This window comes from Rhinatrema bivittatum, chromosome 3, assembly GCF_901001135.1.
Source record: "Rhinatrema bivittatum chromosome 3, aRhiBiv1.1, whole genome shotgun sequence".
NCBI lineage: Eukaryota > Metazoa > Chordata > Amphibia > Gymnophiona > Rhinatrematidae > Rhinatrema > Rhinatrema bivittatum.
In genome coordinates, this window is record NC_042617.1 from 316849554 (window position 1) to 316872564 (window position 23011).

At 43.6% G+C, this 23011-nt stretch overlaps 1 protein-coding gene across 2 annotated transcripts in view; it reads left to right on the top strand.

The window, feature by feature from the left end:
• The window catches only part of HS3ST5 (heparan sulfate-glucosamine 3-sulfotransferase 5), a 348445-nt gene that overhangs the window by 300785 nt on the left and 24649 nt on the right, over positions 1 to 23011 (top strand). For both annotated transcript variants that reach the window (XM_029595236.1, XM_029595237.1), the window contains exon 3: positions 15117 to 15255. In XM_029595236.1, coding sequence (XP_029451096.1) covers positions 15149 to 15255 — 107 coding nt within the window. In that variant the 5' untranslated portion in view covers positions 15117 to 15148. The remainder of the gene's footprint in view (positions 1 to 15116; positions 15256 to 23011) is intronic.

The following is a 23011-nucleotide window of genomic DNA, read 5'->3' on the forward strand; positions in this document are numbered from 1 at the left end:
AAGCGCGTGTTATTACATCTGTCTGACACTCGGTTAAGCAGCCGTACGAACTTTAGAAAGCAAAACCCTAGCTGGCCTGCTGGCCCAGTTTCCCCCTCTCCGTGAAACAAATGTCTCCCTTTGCAGGCAATGCCAGTTCCCCCCAAACACCCCTAAAATATTTTTTTAAAATGTAGCCTGCAGCCGACCACTGGGCCCAAAAAAAGAAGTTTGAGGTAGATCCTCTCCAGAAGCCCACCCTCCCCCATAAACCCAATCCAAAGCCTCCTCCCCAAACCCCTTCCTGCCGCTGGGAGCATGGAACAATTTGTCGACTCTTCCGAGTTGAGCTATTTGAATGTCTCTATCATATCCCTCTGTCAGTCTTCTCCTCTCCTCTATCTTAAAGATACTTAGGTCTTCTGCCATGGCTTTTACTGCTCACCCTGGACCATTTTAGCATTTCTCTGGACCATCTGCACTCTGATTGCTTTTAAAGAGTTACTTACCAATACTCCAGATACGGTCTCACCAGTGACCTGTGTCTGGTTCTGTCTCTGCCTGTGCACCCAGCATCCCTCTGCTTCTCAGCACCCACTTGTTGCAGTTCACTATTTTAAGATAACGTGTTTTTTTTTATCCAGGACAAATTTGTTCTTCCTCCTGGATTCTCCCCCATCCCACATCCAATCCCACGCCCATCAGTCCCTCACTCCCCATCTCACCACCACCATGTCCTTCTGGGCACACTGCCCAGATTGCTGGGGATGTGTCTGTAGCATTTACACCTTGCCGCCAGCCTTTTCATCCTGTTCTTAATCTACGTTCCTCTCCGTCAGCTGAATTTTAAAATGCACTGGGAAATGGGCTGGAGGCTGTGTATATTACGTTACATTTAAAAGGCACTGGAAAAATTATAAAAGCAATGGTGCTCTTTGTAGTGCTTGGGCTATTGATCAGTTGAGATCAATTTTCACTCGACTGTCCAAGAACATCAGCCATTACCAGTCTGCTTGACTCATTTACAAAGAGTCAGGAATGAGAAATCCCACGCAGCCTGATTTATGGCTCATTGCCTGCCTCAAGTAGGCACCATGCTGGCGTGTTAAATATGGCAAAAATCTGAATTAACTAAATGGATTCAACAATTTTTGTTTTTTTTCAGATCCATAATATATAACTACAGAAAATGTCAGGGCAGGTGGGAGCTTCAAATCCCTCCTGAGGCACTGCTGATGTATGGCAATCTTTCTGATTATGGGGGCGTTTGCCAGTCACTGATGCTCTGAGATATTGATGTTACCTGGCTTAATGACTATTTGCACACTTATCCAACTAAACTTTAGACGGATAACTTTTTATTGCTACAGTTTGCCCAGATAAGTCAGAAGTGTTATGGGGTTGTAATTGGGTGGAGCTGGGTCAGCCAGATAAGTTATATTCTGCTAAGTCTGGTCCTCCCATAGAGCTGTCCTAGATAATCTTATCCAGCTAACTTTAGGATATCTATGGCTGTGTGTAGGTGGTGTGTGTGTTAGTTTTGGGGGGAGGGGAGTTGTGTCAATGTGTATGGGAGAGAACTGGGAGATGTGTGTTGGGGGATGAGGGTATGGACTGGTAGGCGGTGGTGTTTTTGTCAGCATGATGCCTAAGATCAGTTTGCAGGAAGTGCCAGCTCGTGAGTTTGGAATGTGCTTGTGGTACCAGCACAGATGATGGAGAGGGTGGGGGAGTGCAGGATAGATTTTTGCTGTTCCTCCTTCCTGGCAGAGAGGGAGGAAGAGCATGGCAATTAGAAGGAAATGGCCACTCTGACGCAAACCACTCACGGGGGGGGGGACACTGACTTGCTCCCCCTCTCCCCACAGCCCCCTTCCAGCGAGGACACTGTGAGTTACCCAAATCTCGTGCGTTCGGGGAGAGATGGCCTTCTAATATGGGAGACTTGACAGGTCTGGTTGTGTGTTTTTGTGAGAGTTGAGAATTACTTTTGAGAATTACAGAGCCCTAGTTTTAGACATGGTGGTGACTGTGGTGGCTACAGATTCAGATAAATTTATTGGTATAAAAATTTTACATGGTTCACTTGCTTTTCAGTACTTTTTTTTTTTTTTTTGGAAAATCTGTAATGTTTGGTGCTGATCCTTGCAGAGATTTGGATACTGTTTGAGCATTACATTTATCACTAGTTGCAGAGTTATTGTTTTTTCTGAATGCATGATGTGATTTAGTTCTTTCTGTCACAGCTGCAGTGTGTCCCAGTGGTATAGCGATGGGTGGGCCATAACCCACCCAATCAGGGCATCTTGACAAAGAATTAAGACAGCGGGGCATCAAGAAGAAGATTTAGGGCTCTGTCCTGGCCAAACCGGGATGGGCTGCCTGGCAGCCGAAGAGGCCCTGCAGTAGGGCTACTGTGGACCCCATCACATGGCTACCCAAGAAAAGCCAAGGCACTACAGCTGGGCTACCTAGACCCCATCCTGCTGTGGTCCTAGAAGAGCTGAGAAGCTGCAACAGAGCCGCCGTGGGTGGCCTAAGAAGAGGCTTAGTTAATAGGGGGAGCCCTGAGAGAATGTGTATGTGCATGTGAGTGAGAGAGCCTGTGTGTGTATTTGTGTGTGTGTGAGTGAGAGCCTGTGTATGAGAGATAGCATGCAGAAGTGACAGCATGTGAGAATGAGAGCCTGTGCGTGTGAGTGAGAGTGAGAGCCTATGTAGGAGAGATAGCAAATGTAAGTGACAGCATGTGAGACTGAGAGCCTGTGGGTTTGTGCATGAGGGAAAAGGGGAAAAAGACAGGAGGAGAGAACAAACAACGAAAAAAGAGTCCATGAAAAAGGAAATAGGAAAAGACTGGCAAGGGAAAAGTGGAAAAAGACCAGGATCGACAAAAAAAAATATTGAGTTTTTGTGATTGGAATAGGTCATCTTTCAGAATATGCATTTCTTATATTTTTATATTTTGCTCTTTGTTCAGAGTCTGGTTTCTCGGGCTTTCTATTTAGGTTTTGTCTGCATTTTCTGTTTCTAGATAAGAACATAAGAAATGTCATACTGGGTCAGACCAAGTTTCCATCAAGCCCAATGTCCTGTGTCCAACAGTGGCCAATCCAAGTCACAAGTACTCAAACATTAGATAAATTACAAGCTACTATTGCTTATTAATTACCGTAATAGCAGTTTATGGATTTTTCCTCTAGGAACTTATCCAAACCTTTTTTAAACCCATTTACACTAACTGCTGTAACCACATCCTCTGGCAATGAATTCCAGAGCTTAACTATGCATTGAAAGAAAAATAATTTTCTTCTATTTATTTTAAATGAGCTACTTGCTAACTTCATGGAGTGCCCCCTGATCCTTCTGTTATCTGAGAGTCTAAATAACTGATTTACATTAACTTCTATCATATCCCCCCTCAGTCCTCTCTTCTCCAGAATAAACAGCCCTAACTTCTTTAGCCTTTCCTCACAGGGCAGCCATTCCATGCCCTTTATCATTTTGGTTGTCCTTCTCTGCACTTTCTCCATTGCAGCTATATCCTTTATGAGATGCGGTAACCAGAACTGCACACAGTATTCAAGGTGCGGTCTCACCATGGAGCGATACAGAGGCATTATGACATCCTCCATTTTATTCACCATTCCCTCCTCTCATGAGGGACTTTGTCAAATGCCTTCTGAAAATCCAAATCATCACATCTACTGGTTCACCTTTATCCACATGTTTATTTAACTCCTTCAAAAAAATGTAGGAGATTTGTGAGGCAAGACTTCCCTTGGGTAAATCCATGCTGTCTTTGTTCCATTAAAACGTGATTTGGTTCAGTCCATCTGAATCATTACCCATGAAAACCTTCTCCGGAACGGGTATCTCCCCAACAGCCTCTTCAGTAAACACGAAAGCAAGAAATTGTTTAATCTTTCCGCGATGGCCTTATCTTCTCTTAAGTGCCCCTTTAATTGCCCCTCGTTCTGTATTAGGATCAGTCTGTGATGTGCAAGTCAGACAAAGTAATGTATTTCTGCTAGCGTGTACTTTCTCTATAGGGATTTGCAGCAATCCAGCATATTCTGTTTGTCCAGTATGTGGTATATTGATATCTAGGGCCTGATGTAATATTTGCATTGCTGCCTTTTTATAGATAACATTGCCAATCAAGCCCAATGTCCTGAGAGTTAGTGCTGATATTGTATGGTATGGCAAGCTTCTTAGTGTTTTATTTTTGCAGGAGTTTGTGTTACTTGTGTTACAGTGAACAGAGTTCCTTTTGCTGTTACAGAGTGAATGACAGAATTTTAATTTTATTTTTTTTTGTGTGTGTGTTGGGTTGTAATGTGAACTGCTCTGCACTCAGTGCAAATCTTAACTTCTTATCAGGGGCAGCGGAACACCTTTTTGGTTGGAGGGGGCAACCAAGCTCCACCCCCAGTTCCCACTGACAATTTCTTCCTTTACATTTATGGTTAACGTCATTCTTCTTAATATATTCTTCATATAAATAAGAATAAAATTATTCATTTCCAGACCAACCAAAATAAAGCTTGATGTTAGAAAACCAGACATAGTGGTAAAGGAGAGAATGATAAAAACAGCATTGCTAATAGCAGTTTCAGAATTAAGTGACTGTTCTGTACTTGTATGCAGGGAGCTTTGTATACCATACATCTGACAAAGTGGACTCTGTCCTCAAAAGCTCAGGCCTCAATAAATTGGTTAGTCTATAAGATGCCACCCACCTCTTCTTATTGTTTACCATAACAGTACTAAATCCTAGCACTCAAACAGCAGCAACACTACCTAGGAAAAGGCAACACTGCAAATCTTACAAGGTAACATAGCAATCACATGCAGAAAAGGTCCAGATGTTATTTGATTTACTTATTAATTTATAGCATTTTCTAGACCGCAGTTTTGCCACACGGGTTCAAAGTGGTTCAAAGTCTGCCCAGCAAGCTTCTTATGGTGCTATCTGCCACTCTGTGCAGGATACCCCCATGTTTCTCTCAAAGATAGTAACTGCTGCTCCGTGCACTTACCCCCAAGCCTGATGATAAGGCTAGTAATATTTACAATCAATCGAAACCCAAGCAACTGTCAAACCCATAACAAATTACTGATAGCAACATTTTATTGGCTAAGGAGTCTTCTTGATAATTCAGACAATGCTGCTTGACATTCTTTGCTTTGGGACTTGGTCATAGAAGCCATCCTGTGCTTTTTCCCTTATGTTTGTGTGTCATTACCCCAGGCTGTAAAAGTCAGGGCCTCTGTTGGTGTATGTCTGTATCCAGTTTACCTCCCCCCCCCGCCGCCTTCAAGTGGGGAGCGATGTCACAGTTGCATCAAAAGCATTAAGGCTATTTTTTTTTTTATATTGACAATTTTTATTGAGAGGAATATGAATCTGTACAATCAGTAAACATCCACATTCAGATATAGCCATAATATACTCTAAAAGATAAAGTACAAACTATGGTACTAACATGATCCAAAATCCAACCAATAAACTCACATCCCTCTCAGTTATTCCACCCTCCCCCCATCCCCCTCCAAACCCCCAGCTTAATCATACGGAACCAGTTACAACAGTTACATAATCTTAGTAGTTATAAGAAATAGTTCAAATATTTCAAATACCCCTCGTTCCCTGGGCTCAATGAGGTGCCAAGCCCTGAAGAAATAACAACAAGAATAATAGTAATAATGATCCCGCCCCTTCTCATTATAAAAGGTTCGCCATTAGGGTCCAGGTTCTATAAAACCTAGGCAGTGTATCTCTTCTTATGGCTGTCAGTTTTTCCATGTATTGAATTTGTCTTAATTTGTTGAATAATTGAGACTTACTCGGTGTTTCGGTAGATTTCCACTGTGCTGCTACCAGCAGGTGAGCTGCTGTTGCAATAAATGTAAACAAGGCCTGCCTCTCATCAGTTAGTTCTGGGCAAGGGAGCCCTAATAGCCAGGTCTCCATCTGTAAGAGGACCCATACACCCAAAGTCCTCTCTGCAAGTGCTGACATTCCCCCCAGAAGGATTGTATCCTTGGACAATGCCACCACATATGTATAAACGAACCTATGAGAAAGCATTGTCTCCAACATAAGGGAGAGTCTTTTGGGAGCCAAAGCGCCATCCTAGCTGGTGAATAATGCCAATGGTAAAGGAGCTTATACCGATTCTCCATCATCGCCGCTGTCATGGAGATCTTCCCTAAGTTGCAAAAGCACTCCTCCCATTGCTCTCTTTCCCAAGGGATCCCCATATCCATTTCCCATGCAGCCAGATGTGTCGCTACAGTAAACTTCCCAGAAATAAGCAACTGATATACCTTGGATATAATTTTCCTTAATTTGCCTGCCAGAATGTAATATCCCTCAAAAACTGAACGCCCTTGTTGCAGATCCTGTTTGAGTCCACTTGTAAAAATAAAATGCCGCACTTGAGCATAGGCTAGGAAGTCTGTATTGGGTAAACCGAAGATCTTCTCTAGCTCTGAAAAAGGGACCATCCCATTGGACCACAACTGCCCCAAGCTTGAGAGGCCACGAGCCTCCCATCTCCAGAAAGTAGTATTATCTAGCCCTGTTGAAAATTCCCTCAAATATTGAGATCAGGTGAATATTGAAATCAAGTCAATTCTCCACACAAGCAATACTTATATATATTGTCACATTTGTCATTGTTACCATGTTATCATCCCTTCCTGTAATATGCATTGTTATAGTTACACTCTTGTTTCTCCCTCTATTTTCCTTATCTAGTTCAATCTCCCTGTTCTTTTATATTTTGTTCTATTTCCTTTTGTCCATTCCCCTTTCCTGTTCCATGTAATTTCTACCTTCAGATTATTGTAAACCAATATGATGTTTCACACTAATGTCGGTATAAAAAAGTTCATAAATAAATAAATAAATAGAATAAATACCTAATGATTTCGAGCCCACGAGACTTGGCTTCCAGCTTTTCCAAATAGTAAGTGTACTTTGTAATCTGGGAGGTAAAAGAGCCAGTTCTCAGAGTGTGAAATTGCTCGGCCAGAACAATGTGTGCAAAGAGGGTCCTCCCGCCAAGGCCTGTTCAATTTCAACCCACTGCTTAGTTGAGCCCAAATCATGGCAGTCTATTACGCTCTTAAGCTGAGAGGCTACGTAGTAATGCAATAAGGATGGTAACCCCAGCCAATACTCTCTCCTGGACCTATCCAAAACCTGTGTAGATACCCGAGGGGGGACTCCTTCGCCAGATAAAGGAAAACATTTTCTGCTGGAGAGGCTTCAGCTCATGGGTCGGAAGCAAACAAGGCAAACCCGGAACAGGTATCCATATCCAGTGTTTGGCAAAAGGTTCATTTTAATCGCAGAGATCCTACCAAACCATGATAACTGAAGCTGCTCCCACTTTTCGAGGTCCCTAATCAGCAATTGTATCAGGGGCCGGTAATTCTGTTGTACCAGAGAATCAAAATCCAGATCTAGGTTAACTCCCAAATACTGAATAGGGCCCTCTGCCCAGTGGAATGGGAATCTTCTCTTGCCCTCTCGTTCCAAATATGTAGAGAAATGAACTGGAAGTATCTCTGATTTATCTGGATTAATCCGCAAGCCTGACAGACATCCAAACTTATCCTGCCTTTTCATTACCACTGGCAAGGAGGTCATGGGTCTAGACAATGAAAAAATTATGTCATCGGCATAAAGTGAAACTTTGTATCGCTTTAAGCCTGCTGTGATCCCATACTCATCTACCGCATGTCGTATTGCCATTGCCAGGGGTTCCAAACTTATTGCAAATAGTAGTGGAGACAGGGGACAAACCTGACGCGTCTCCCGTCTGATTTGGAAGTTCGCCATATAACTATGATTGATCTTTAAACATGCTAGAGGGTCTCTATATAGCTCCCGCACCCACATGGAGAAGGAACTGCCTAGGCCCACCTTTTCCAGTACTGCAAACAAAAAAGGCCAATAAACGCGGTCAAAGGCCTTTTCTGCTTTGATAGTCAAAAATATTGCTGACTCGCCAGTGGTTTTAGAAATGTGGATCAGATTGAGCAGTTTCCTAATATTATCTGCTGTAGTCCGGCCCGGCATAAACCAGCTTGGTCGACATGAATGAGCCCACCTATCATCTCACGTAAGCGGAAAGACAATATTAGCATTAAGGATATTGATTAAGGATAGTAATCCCCATACCTTCTCTTAAGGATAATAACTGCCGCTCTGTGCACGTTACCCTCATGCACCCTTTTCTTCATTTCTGTCCTCTATCTATCCTTTAGGGATCCAGAGTGTCTATCCCATGCCCCTTTGAATTCACTGACTGTTATCTTCTTTACCATCTCCTCCAGAAGGGCATTCCAAACATCCACCACCCTTTCCGTGAAGAAATATTTCCTGATGTTGGTTCTGAGTCATCGCTCTAGAGTTTTATTTCATAATCCCTGATTCTACTGTTTCCTTTCCAACTGAAAAGGTTCAAAGTTTGTGCAACATTAAATCCTTTCTGCTATCTGAAGGTCTATTTCATATCTCCCCTGCACCTTCTCTCTTCCAGGTTATACATATTCAGATCCTTCAGCTTCTCCTCATAAGTCTTCCAATGCTGCCCCCACACCATTTTGGTTGCCCTCCTCTGGACTGCCTCCATCCTGCCTCTATCCTTCTTGAGATACAAGCATCAGTACTGAATGCAGTTATGCAGGTGAGGTCTCACCAAGCACCTGTACAAAGGGACTATCACTTCCTTTATCTTACTGGTTATTCCTCTCTCTCTATTCAACCCAGCATTCTTCTGGCTTTAGCTATCACTTTGTCAAATTGCTTCACTGTCTTCAGATCGCCAGATATTATTACCCCATGGTCTCTCTCTTGGTCCGTGCACATCAGTGTTTTACTCCTCATCACATACAGCTCTTTTGGATTACCACATCCCAGATGCATGACTGCATTTTCTGGCATTGAATCCCAGCTGCCAAAACTTTGACCACTCTTCAAGATTTCTTAAATCACTTTTCATTCTCCCTACTCCTTCAGGCATGTCCAGTCTTGCAGATCTTAGAATCATCCGCAAATAGACAAACTTTACCTTCTATCCTTTCTGCAATGTCGCTTACAAAGATATTGAACAGAGCCGGTCCCAACACCGATCTTTGAGACACTCCACTTAACACGGCTCTCTCTTCAGAGTAGGTTCCATCTACCATTATCCACTGTCTCCTATCAAACAGTTTTTAATGCACGCACCATTTTGGTGCTCATTCCCAGGTTTCTCATTTTATTCATGAGCCTCCTGTGTGGGACCGTATCGAAAGCTTTGCTGAAATCCATGTAGATCACATCAAGTGCTCTTCTTCAATCCAATTTTCTAGTCACCCAATCAAAAAAATCAATAAGATTGTCCTGATAGGATATTCCCCTGGTGAATCCATGCTGCCTCAGATCCAGCAATCCACCTGATTGAAAATAGTGAATAATCCTTTCCTTCAGTAGCGTCTCCATTAATTTTCCTACCACCGAGGTGAGGCTAACCAGCCTGTAGTCCCCACCCTCCTCTCTGCTACCACCCTAGTGAAGCAGAACCATCACCGATCAATTTTAATCTCGCAACACCACTCCCATTTCCAGGGATCTATAGAAGACGTCTTTCAGCTGAACCACCAGCACATCTCTGAGCTCTCTCAGTATCCTGGGATGAACCTCATCCAGCCCCCTTGGTCTTAACCACTTTCATACATACATAATTTTTCTTTAAATGGAGTTTCGTCTACCCCATCCCTATTTTGTCAACCAGCAACAGTCCTTTTCCAGGGCCTTCTTTAAGAACACCAAACTGAAGAATTTGTTTAGTATTCCCTGTTGGGTAGATTTTCAAAGGGGTACGCACGTACCCCCTGAAAACATACCCCAAACCCCCCCTGCACGCGCCGAGCCTATTTTGCATAGGCTCGGCAGTGCGCCCAAGCCCCGGGACGCGCGTAAGTTCCGGGGCTTGCATGGAGGGGCGTGTTGGGGGCGTGCCCGGAGTGACGCGGCATTTTGGGGGTGTGTCGTGACGTTTAGGGGGCGGTGCCGCGGGGCGTGGTTTGGGCCCGGGGGCGTTCTGGGGGCGTGGCCGCGGACTCCGGACCAGCCCCTGGGACCGGAACATGGAGCGGGGCAGCCGGCCGGCCGACAAAGGTGGGGGGGGGGGGTTTAGATAGGGCCGGGGGGGGGGGGTGGAAGGAAAGTTCCCTCCGAGGCCACTCAGATTTCAGAGCGGCCTCGGAGGGAACGGAGGCAGGCTGTGCGGCTCAGCGCGCGCAGGCTGCCGATTTTGGGCAGCCTTGTGCGCGCCGACCTCGGATTTTAATGGATACGCGCGGCTACGCGCGTATCTATTAAAATCCCGCGTACTCTTGTTCGCACCTGGTGTGCGAACAAAAGTACGTGCTCGCACTAATTTTTAAAATCTGGCCCTATATTTCTTCATCTCTCTCCACACATTTCTCCTCGTTACCTTTCAGTTTCACAATATATAGTAATGTAATGTCCCTTGACCGCATACCTCGCGGGGCATTCCTGGATCTGTGACCAACCTGGCAGGAGCCCCCCTAGGGCAGTCTCCATTGGTCCTCACGTTCCTGGTGTCTGGTGCTTCCACCTGGGGAAGAACGTGTTAGTGGATGGGATTTCCCTCCCTTCACTCCAGAAAAACAAATGGAACTGTAAACAAGGCTGGCGATATGTACAAATATATACAGGTTTATTAGACTATACAAGTATATATATTTCTACATGACTATGTACATTGCTAATAAGATGTCAAACAGCACGCTTATCTACTCATGGTTAGTGGTCTCAGTCTACACAACTATATACATTTCTACAAGGTAGCAGGAACATTTAATATTTGGCAGTTTGTTGGCCCCACAGTATACCACCCTATAGAATAGAAGGGACATCGTGCATTCTTGCTTACTCAAGTACAGAGAAATTCACTCAAAAGAGGCCCCAAATATTCTGTTGTAACTTCGGTTAGGATGAAGCAATTTGAACCAAAATAAATATGCTACATACCTTGACACATGTGTAATCTTTTGCATTACATGCGATGCTGGAAGTGATCACCATTTTCCACCAGACACATTTTGACGCGGCGCTCCATGTTCCTGAACGTGTCTGCGAGCATATCGGGGAGAATAGCAGCAATTTCATGTTAGATGTTTTCCTTCAAATCTTCCATAGTGCGAGGCTTGTTCCAATAGACTTTTCCTTTGAGTATACCCCAAAGGAAGAAATCTGGTGGTGTCAGAACTGGTGACCATGGTGGCCAAAGCCCCTTTGAAATTACCCTGTTGCCGCAAAAGGACTCAATGTCTGCTATGCTCTTTGCCGATGTGTGATGTGTTGCTCCATCTCACAATCGGAGGTTAAACATTGTGACGGCGGTCCAGCACCTGCCTCATCGCTCTGACGCAGGGACATCCCAGCTTGTTTGCAGCTCCATATGCTGATGAGCACATTGCACTATGTTTTGTAAAGATTGCTTCATCTTAGTGAGAGCAATTACAGAATATTCGGGACCTCTTTTGAGTGAATCTCCCTGTATTATTATTATTATTCTCCCCCCTTTAACCCAAGTCTCACCCATGTGACAAGATACAACAGGGCTGGTGGGCAGTGTTGGCCTGGGGAGAATCTGTTGTATCTAAACTGTCTCCTTCCGCTCTACTGAGAAACCAAACTTTGCCTCCTGGTCTGGCACTGGGGTCCACACCCTTCTGGAGGACCCGACTCCACCTCCCAGACTTCCTCTGGGGTCCACACCCTCCTGGGGGATCCAACTCCCGGTCTGCCCCCTTGCTCAAGGGGACCACTTGACCTCCAGATATGCTGCTGGGGTTCCTTCATTCAAGGGGGGAACCACTCCAGACCTGCTGCTATGCTTCAGTTCTCTTCCTTCAGTAGGAAGGTTTTCCATAGTTTTGGGTTTACAGCTCCACTAGGCTCATACTATTTTAGTGTTCAGTGGTTATGGCCCTCCACAGTCTCAGCTTTCAGTGATTTTAGCTCCACTAAACTCATGGTCAGTCATGTGCTGTTACCCAGCCTGGAGAAGTCATCTTCTCTCAGTGTGGCTTTTGCTTTATCTGTTGTCTGACCTTATATGGGTCACCTCTCAGTCAAAAGGCCAAGCTCCAGGCAGGACCTCAGAGAAATACCATGTGCACAACCCTCTATCCTGCCTGGCCATCCCCTCTATTGTCTGGAATCTCAGTACCCATAAGTCTGAATACCCTTATTAGGATGAAAATATGTTTGCTTCCTATGACTGTTTTCCAGTATATGTCTCTCATAAATCCCTTCCCCTGTCATGGTTCTTTAATTTAGGAGTTTGAATCCTCTGATTTTGAAGTGATATTTCCTACAAAATTAACAGCAGAAGGACAGGGGGCTGTGACATGCAAATCCCCTACCTGAATATCTGACTAATCTGTTCAATGGTCATTTAAGCACCTTCACACTAAGGGGTCTGAGGACCTTTTCAATCTCATTCTGAGTTTCCTGGGCTGGTGGCTCATGTTGCACAGCTGCATTGTCCTCCCCCTTTCTTTTTTCCTACAGTTCACTTAAATGATAGCATGCTCAAACCTATGTCTCTTGTGTGTGGGGGATTTCAGCAACATAGTCAATATTAGTAAAGTGAGCATTAAGTACTGAATGATGTATTATGTAATGATAGCAGAAGTAGAATTTGTATTCACTGTTATGTTGACCTAGAAAACGTATGAATATGACCTAGAATACATAGTTGCTGTTGTGTTGACCTAAATTGTGAATGTTAGCCATGAATGTGAATGCTGTCCAAGAATTATAATGCTGATTTTGTAAATTGATGTGATCTTCTTTTGGAACGACGGTATATAAAACGCCTAAATAAATAAATAGATATACCGCTAGGGGCCTCCCTTCTTTCTCTAATGTATCTGAAAAATGTTCTGTCACCTCGCTCTGTCTCTTTGGCAATCCTTTCTTCTGCCTGACTTTTTGCTTTCCTGATTTCTTTCTTCGTCTCCCTCAGTTTCACCAGATATTCTTCCCTGTGTTCCTTTTTTTGGGATCCTTTATATTTCTTGAACGCTGTTCTTTTTCCTTTTATTATTTCAGCCAACTTGGTTGAGAACCAGATTAGTTTCGTTTTCTTCTTACTTTTGTTTACTTTTCTAACATATAGATTTGTTACCTTTGTAATAGTTCCTTTTAATTTGTCCCACTGTTGTTCCACCTCGCCCAGTCTTCTAGTTCTAGAACATCAATACACCTCCTACCAAAAAAACACAATAAAGGTTGCTGCATTACCCTACATGCTAGCAGACTATGACAGGGATGCAGCAGCGCCAATACAACACAAGCAGCCCCACCTCTTGCACTATTCTGCCCTCTACTCCCCACCCTCTGCCCAGTACCTCCTGATATCGTATCTTTCCCCCTCCAGACTCAGAATAAAGCTTCCCCCACTTCCTTTCTCTCTCTCCTGCACCTACCAGAGGACCAGGAATGGGAAAAGGAGACGGGGGAAATAAGATAACCAGGACAGGAGAAAGGGAGGTGGTGAGGCCTCGGGAAAGGGGGAGGACTGCAGATGGGAGAGAGAGAGAGAGAGAGCAGATGGTTGTTGGGGAGGACAAGGGATATGGAATGAACGAAGTGGAAGGAGATGTTTGAGGATATGGGGGAGAGATTCCCCACCTAGCCTACCTCAAACACCCCCCACCACACGCACACACACACACACACAACCTGCAGCCTGCCTCCAAGCCCCCCTCTTCATGTTACCAGTCCCCTCTCTGGTTTGCTCCAGCTCCTTCTCGCCCTTCCCATGCAGCTGTCTATGAATCTGAGCTGCGCTGGTGCTAATCTCGCTGTCTTAAGTCTCGCGAGAGCAGACACTCCTCTCACTCTAATCTCATGAGATTTAGACAGCGAGATCAGCCCTACCTGCGTGGTGCCGGCATCAGCTGCTCTGGTCGGGGACGGCTGAGAGAGACTGAAGTTCCCCATCCTCAGAAGAAGGAAAAGTTGGTAGGGCCAGGGCCCGAGTGGCCCAGCCCAATCCAACACCTATGATGCTAATGGTTCTTGCTGTTTTATTATAGTTATGAGGATCTCTGCTTTTCTGGAAAGAGGATTCATGAAAGAACACAGTGATATTTGTTTTATTACATGACTGATTGGCTCTGATGTTTATGTGTTGTCTGTTTTTTTTACATGATATTCTTCATATGTATTTATAAACTGCAATAAATATAAAATAAATTAACACAGATTGATAAGCATTTTTAATGTTGGTAAGTGCTTGAAATCATTGAGTTAAAATATTTTGAAGTTTCACCCATGATATGTGGCGATTGTTGCAGACAGCTTAGAAATCCATTGTCTGGTGAATTTTCAAAGGCGTTATGAGCGTAAGTAGCTTGAAGTCATGCAAATGCTATTTTATAATATCAAAACTACGCACAAAAAAGGGTCAGTACAGGCATGTTCCAAGGTGGGGCGAAGAGTTTTCTGCATAACTTGCCAGTTTACAAAAGACTTACATAAGTAAATGTGATAACTTATTTGCACAGTTTTACACCTCCTAATTATCTCACGCAATTGGTATCAGACTCGTCTGCTGACAAGTATTGGTTGGGTCTCAATGACCTGGAGAAAGACTGGGTGAACTGGTTGGAGGAATAGCCAAACTGGTGATTTCATTTACATGCGCATGTTTCAAAATATACCAACTTCCGTGTGTAAATGAGGGTTTTATGCGCTCATAAAATATGCACGCGTATGTTTATAAAATACGTAGGACAAGTACATGCTTTCAATGCACTGCAGGTATTCACACATAATCAGACATATGTGTGCATGCCGGTGAGTCGACATACGTAGATTTTATAATTTGCGAGTGCCTGATATGCGCAGGTTATAAAATACTGTAGTAGATATCTGTGCGGTCCTATATATGCATATGTGGGGCTGCATGGAGTTGTTTGAAAGTTATCCTCTAAGGTATTATATATCGATAAGAGTTGAACTAATAGGTCTCAGACCTGTAAGCCTGCTGCCCCTTTCTCATGTGTGCCCGTGTCTGTGCTCTGCTCCACAGATTGCTGCAGCCCTGAAGGTTAATGGAGGGCCATGCTATTCACACAGCAAGCGTTCCTGCGGCAGAGACTCCTGCTGCTGGCCACTCTGGCTCTTGGAAGTCTCCTCTATCTAGTTGCCAGAGTTGGGAGCTTGGATAGGTAAGTAGGGAAGTTACTGCATGTGCATGTGTGTGTGAATCCTTGCCCCCCCCCCCCTCCCAACTCCCCTCCTTGCTTTAGCTCTGTAGCCCATTTTCAGGGGCTCTCCATCTCCGTCTACATCATGGTGACATGTCCCCTCCTAAAATACTCCCACCATTGCATCTCCTAATTTGCACACCCCTATTGTGCCCCTTCCTGACTTACATCACCACCATGGTGCCCCTGGCTTACACATTCCTGTCATGCCATCTCCTTGGAGTGGAGTAGATTAGAGCAGCTAGGAACGAAGGACGCCAACATTCAAATCCCATTGCTACTCCTTGTAACCTTGGGCAAGTCACTTTACTCTCTGTAGCCCATTGCCTCACATACAGAGTTAGACTGTGAGCCATCTGGGGACAGGGAAATGCATACATGACCTGAATGTAGTCCATTTTGGAATATAAATGAAATAGTATAAGTGAGGGTGTTCCCTCTGCGCTTCATAGTTTGCAGTGTTTAATTATATATTTAAAATTATTTATATACCATTTAGCAATAAAATATTGAACAAAACAGTTTACAATATATAAACAAATAAAAGCAAGAATAGGAAAAAAATTACTTACATAAAGTTATATAAATAAAAAGACAAGCATTATAAAATAATATTAAAAAATAATTAAAGTCAAAAGGAGGGGAAAAGAAACAAAATGTGATAGAATAAGAGTAATGGTAACGACTGTGTATAATGTAGTTAAGTGAGGTTTGTGTTGGAGATAGCAAATGCTTTTGAGTAAAGGTATGTTTTTAGTGATTTCTTGAATTCTTTGGGGTTTGAGATTTGACAAAGAGGAGTCGGTAAAGAGTTCCATAATAATGGACCTGCTACTGAAAAAGCTCTTTTCCTTGTGATATTTAAGCGAGCTAGAAGTATTGATGAAATATCTAGTACATTTTTGTTTAGGGATCTTAAATGTCTGAATGGTTTGAAGATCTGGAGAATGGAACAGAGCCAAATCGAGGATGAGTTATGTAATAGTGAGTGCACAATGGACAATATTTTATAAAGGATTCTGAATTTGATGGGTAACCAATATAGAGAGTATAGCTTTGGGAGCCCCCACAGATCAGTGATCCTGGCTTACTAGCCCTCCTCCACCCGCCGAAACTACTAACCTCGATCCACAACATCACCCGGAACGCCGAGGGACACAATCAAAAGACCCGCAGTGAGACTTAAGTCTCACACGGTGTGTACCGAAGGGGACTTAGGGTTCCCCCTTGTGCTGCCCCCCACGAATACCAAGCATTACTCGAATCGCTCCAGCAAGTCGGGTTCATAACCCCTCACTTCAAACGCACCCCCCACAACTCCTACAGTCCTTCACTATTCTCGCACCATCCACAACTGAATGAACGAACACAGGATCCACATCCAGTGAAAACCGATAGTGCTAAACCTAAATGCATCACCCCTATGACCTGCCTCAATAAGGCATCCACCTCAACACCATACCTCCCCCACAACGTAACCTCTCTGTCTAGAAAAAGATACTCCTACTACTAATCCCAACCAATCGGCAAAGATGACTCTGCACCCACCAACAGCCCAACTGAGAGGCAACAACACATGGTAAAGATTCTCCTCAATAAATCACTAAAAAACATGATCTACCTAATGTTCCTCCTCATAAATGCACAAGCCCTCACAAAGAAATTCATACTAATCCTAGACATTCTTCAAGATCATAACCCAGACTTCATTGCAGTGACCGAAACTTGGTTTAAAAATACTGACCAGAAATCATCAAAAAATACCTCACCATGAAACAAATCCCACACATACTCCCCCCAGCAATACGAAGTAGCCCTCTTTGACTCAGACAACCTCCAGATATGCATGGTCTACTGCCCCCCCAAACTCCTTGACAATGACATATCCCCCCCTTATCGAATTTTTTATAACAAACATCAACCACAAAAAAACCTACAATTATCCTAGGAGATTTTAATCTCCATACTGATGTCACCCCTCTATCTCAATCTTGCCAAACCCTGATGGATGTCCTAACCACCCTCAGCTTTACACAACATGGGGCAGATTTTCAAAGGGTTACGCGCATAACCCCCTAAAAGCTGCCCCTGCGTGTGCTGAGCAAGCCCCGGGACGCGCGTATGTCCCAGGCCTTGCAAAAAGGGGCGGTCCGGGGGCGGGGCGGGGCCTGAGCCTCCAGGCACAACGGCCATTTGCCACTGTGCCCGAGATCGCGGGCCGTCCGTCGGCCAGCGCGCCTAAGTTACGCCTGTTGGGAGGCAGGCGTAACTTCTTCAACAAAGGTAAGGGGGGGTTCTAGGTAGGGCTGGGGGGCGGGTTAGGTAGGGGAAAGGAGGGGAAGGTGCGGGGGAGTGGAAGGAAAGTTCCCTCTGAGACCGCTCCGATTTCGGAGCGGCCTTGGAGGGAACGGAGGCAGGCTGCGCGGCTCGGCGTGTGCAAGTTGCACAATTTTGCACCTCCTTGCGCGCGCCGACCCTGGATTTTCTAACATGCGCGTGCATGTTATAAAATTGGACGTAGATTTGTTCACGCCGGTTTGCACAAATCTCCGCCCACGCGCAGGTTTTAAAATCTGCCCCCATGTGAACAACCCAACACATAAAGCAGGTCACACTCTTGACCTTATTTTCACAAATGACAACTTCTTCTTGAACACAACTGTATCTTACTCACCAGTCCCATGGTCTGACCACTTTCTCCTACATTGCAAGACCCAAACCAACTCAACCAACAAGCCTGAAATTAACAAACCATTCTCATTCAACTACATACCTCCATTCACACCAGAACTACTCCAACATGAACTCGAAAAGCAATTGACGAACCTAGATCTCTCAAATATAAGCAATGCCACCCATTCATGGCATCAAATTACAACCGAAATTGCCAACCCTATAAACCCAGAAACAACAAAACTGATCAAGGCCAAAAGGAAAAACATTAACCTATAGTTCAATACACAACTAAGAGACACCAAATCCACCTTAAGAAGAAAAGAAAAACAATGGCAAAAAAACAAATGCCCACTAACACTGGAAAGACATCGCACCCACTTAGTATATTACAAAAACATGATAAACAAGTCTAAGCAAGAATACTATGGCAAAAAAATCCAAAACTTCTCAAATAACCCAAAATCACTATTCAACATAGTTAACAACTTAATCTCTGACAACAACAACACCAACACACCCCCAAACAAAAACCTTAGCCAAGAACTTGCAATTTTCTTTAAAAACAAAATCAGCAAAATAACAGAGAAAATAAACAAAACCCCAAGTCGCAATACACAGCTAAGCATCCAAGATATCACACCATGGGCCACTTTTGATCCTGTATCATCTACTGAAACGGAGAATCTAATTAAATCTCTAAACCCAGCCTGTCACGAACTCGACATAATACCTATACGAACGCTAAAAGAAATATCTCAAACCATTACACCAACCATCATGGCAATAATTAATAAATCACTAGAAGAAGGGGAACTACCAGACAAATTAAAAATTGCCACTATCAAACCTGTCTTAAAAAAAAAAAAACACCCTCAATCCTGAGGAGCTCAACAACTACCCGCCCAATATCAAACTTATCTTTTCTTATTTATTTTATTTATTTATTTATTTAGAGATTTTTATATACCGCAGCACGTACAGCACATCACCTCAGTTTACAGCAAACAATAATTCAGCAACAGGCTTTACAATGAGATATTAAATGGAGCAATACATGCAGAATGCTTATCAACTTAGCAACTAGAACCATTTTTTTTTTAAAATAAAATAGATATCATTGACTTATAAGTAACACGATATACCGAGAATTTAATCTACATATAGGCAAAAATACCGTGGAGAGCTTTTCTAGGGAATAAGAGCCGGATAAGATGGGGGGGGGGGAAACAGGTGGAAAGTTAACAGTGACGTGAGTGGCCGGTAGAAGGTCAAGTCAGTCCTGGGTATGCTTTTTTGAACAACCAGGTTTTTAGGTTTTGTTTAAATTTTCAGATAGTTCTTGCCAAACTATCTGAAAAGGCAGCCCTTAAATAACTCATTCTCATTAATTATCTAGACTCGAACAACATCCTATACCCCACCCAGCACGGATTTCGAAAAAACTACAGCACTGAAACCTTACTCCTCAATCTATCAAACACAATTATAAGGGGTTTCAACAATGGTCAATGATACATCCTCATCCTACTAGATCTATCTGCCGCCTTCGACATGGTAGAACATAAAAGCCTAATTGCCAGATTATCAGAAATCAGCCTAACTGGTAAAACACTAGAATAGTTCACCTCTTTCCTCCAAAACAAATCATACAAGGTAAACATCAACAACCTCACCTCAGAGGCCATTCCACTAGAAACCGGAGTCCCTCAAGGATCCACCCTATCGGCTACTCTGTTCATTCAACATATACCTACTGCCACTATGTCAATTACTTTCCAGTCTTGGCGTCACATAGTTCATGTACGCCGATGACATCCAATTAATCATACCAGTAACAAACACCATGGAGAATCACTGAAACTCTCGGCCACATACCGTAATAAGATAAAAAACCTACTAAATCAAATGAAACTCTGCCTTAATATGGACAAAACAGAATATATTCTACTCGAAAGAAAAAACTCTGGAGACCACCAGAATCATACCATTCATATAGACAACACCTTCATATACAGCATAGCTCTCTGCTTCAATGACAGGGGAGAAGAATAACTGATACTTCACACATCCAGCAGAGCTCTCTGCTACAACGGCAAGGGAGAAGAAAAAGGGTTCGCACTCAAAACGTGGGGAGTAGCTGGCTTGTTACGGCGGATACTACCCCAAACCAAATGTGCCTGATACTTCACTTTCCATGCATTCTCTGCTGCATCGGCATGGGAGAAAGACTGATACATCACGCATTTCCAGCATAGCTCTCTGCTTCAACGGCAGGGGAAAAAAAAAAAAAAATAAACAAACAACGGCAGGGGGAAAAAAAAAACAAAAACAAAAAACTGATGCTTCACGCATATCCTGCATAGCTTCAACGACAGGGGTGAAGAAAAAAAGGATTCGCAATCACAAAGCGAGGAGTAGCTGGCTTGTTACGGCGGTTACTACCCCAAACCAAATGTGCCTGATACTTCACTTTCAATGCATATCCAGCATGGCTCTCTGCTTCTACAGCAGGGGAGAAGAAAAAAAAAAACCAACAAGAGCTGTACAACATAGTCTAGGTAAAACAAATAAGCATGGGTGTAGCTTGCTTATCGCGGCGGTTACTGCCCCTACTACCCCTAACTAATCAAGCTAGATATTTCACTTGCATGCAGCTCCATCACTGCTCTCTACATTAATGGTGGGGGTGGAAGGGGAATAGAACAAGGAGCTAAGAGTAACAGATAAGAATGAGAGAAAAAATGTGTGAGGCTTGCTGGGCAGACTGGATGGGCCATTCGGTCTTCTTCTGCCGTCATTTCTATGTTTCTATGTTTCTATGAAAATGTGAAAGATCTAGGAATGTGGATTGACCCAGAACTAAACTTCAAAAAACACATTGCAATGAAAATAAAAGAAGGATTCCACAAATTATTAATTCTCAAACACCTCAAACCACTCCTAAACAAACACAAATTCAGAACCATCCTGCAATCCCTGATATTTTCAAGCTTCGACTATTGCAATTCACTTTTGATAGGCCTCCCCAAATCAACCACATACCCGCTACAAATATTGCAGAATGCCACTGCTAGAATCCTCACCGGCCACAAAAAAAACGGATCATATCACCCCTGTTCTAAAAGAGCTGCACTGGCTACCTGTAGAAAAACGAATAGAATTCAAAGTACTAACCATTTTTCACAATTCAATACACAACAGTGAAAACGCTTGCCTTAACACCCTAATACAAAAACACAACACTCAACGTAACACCAGATCAACAAACAAAGCACAGCTAGAGATCCCATTAGTCACAACCGCTAAACTTACCACTGTAAGACAAAGAGCAATCTAAATAGCTGGACCCTGTCTCTGGAATACCCTACCGGAAAGCCTAAGACTACAAAACAACAAAAAAATATTCCGAAAACTATTCAAAACCTAGCTATTCAAACAAACCTACAAAGATGGGATTGAATAAACAACTCAATGTGACACTACCCTAACCAAGAAAATAATCACCGTTAAACACTCTATCACCTTATAACACTACCTACCCTTTATTCTTTGCATTACAACCAGCTGATCTCAATGTAACCAGTAGTTTATCTCCTGTAATATATACTCAGTATGAGGCAACACCTCACTATGAAACCACTAAAATTAACTGATATAATGACTAAACCATACCCCCATCGTTATTAATGAAAATAATAAGAGTGTTTATGTAAACTCATATTATACCATCCTTCCACAGTTTTTTGATGTAAACCGTTTTGACTGTTCATATAAACCGTTGTTATACTTATATTTCGGAGTGAAGGCCTGCGCCAGCTCCCACAGTTATTAATGTAAATCGTTTTGATTTTATGTAAACCGTTGTTACACCTGTAAACCAGAGTGAAGGCCCGTGCTAAAAACATACAAATAACAAATATATAAAAACATACAAATAAATAAATAAAGATGATGTTTGACAGGTGAACCTAGTAAGATACGGGCAGCAGAATTTTTAATAAGCTGTAACGGTCGGATTGCAGAGTCATGTAGTCCCAAATAAAGCCCATCACCGTAGTCCAATCCTGAGAAGATTAAGGATTGGAGGATAGAATGGAAGTCATGAAAGAATAGAAGCTGGCATAGGCTTTTTAATAGATGCAGTTTAAAGAAAGAGTGTTTAACTATTAAAGAAATGTGTTGTGACATAGACAAATCTGAGTTTAGTAAGACTCCTAGATTTCGGGCATTAGTGAGAATTGGTATGGAAGTGCCATTTAAGAGAAGGTGTGTAGGAGGCCACGGTACTCCGGTAAGTTTTTGACCATCTTTCGTCTATTACTGTTGAGTTTGGCCCTCGTGGCCTACTAGCCGTCGACCGTATCGCGGCTCGATTTTTTTCTATGGCCATGGCGTCGGGGTTTCGTCGGTGCCCGGACTGTACTCATACCATGTCTATCACAGACCCTCATGGAATCTGTGTAATGTGTTTAGGCCATGTGTTTAGGCCATGAGCATGATGTCCTGACTTGCACCAAATGTGCCCTCATGACACTAAAAGGTCGGAAAGCCAGAATGGAGAAGATGGGACTCCTCTTCCGTGCTCACACCCCAACGCCATCCATCGCATTGACGTCATCGGAACTGGCACTGTCGAAGTCGCACCAGCAGTGACCTCCGTCCGGTGACCGTCCGCCATCGACGTCTTCACAGCCATCGACTCCCGTTACTCCCCTTCAAGATCGAGGAGATCATAGGGAGAAACATCGCCGTCGGCATCGTAAGTCTCGGACCATCGAGGGAGTGAAATCATCGACCTCGCCACCGTCCAAGCCACCATCGAAGAAGCCCCATCTAGAAATGGCACTGACCATTCCTGCGACCGGGACATTGAGGCCACCCTCACCCGATCGGGGTTTGGGAGTCGCGATTCCGCCTGTAAAGGTGGTCCCTCCGACTGTGCCTTCGCCTCCCTCTTCCATCACGGAGCCGGGGCTGCTTGCTCCAGGTCTCCAGGAAGAACTGGATTGGCTGGTCCAGGAGGCCATCAACAAGGCGATGC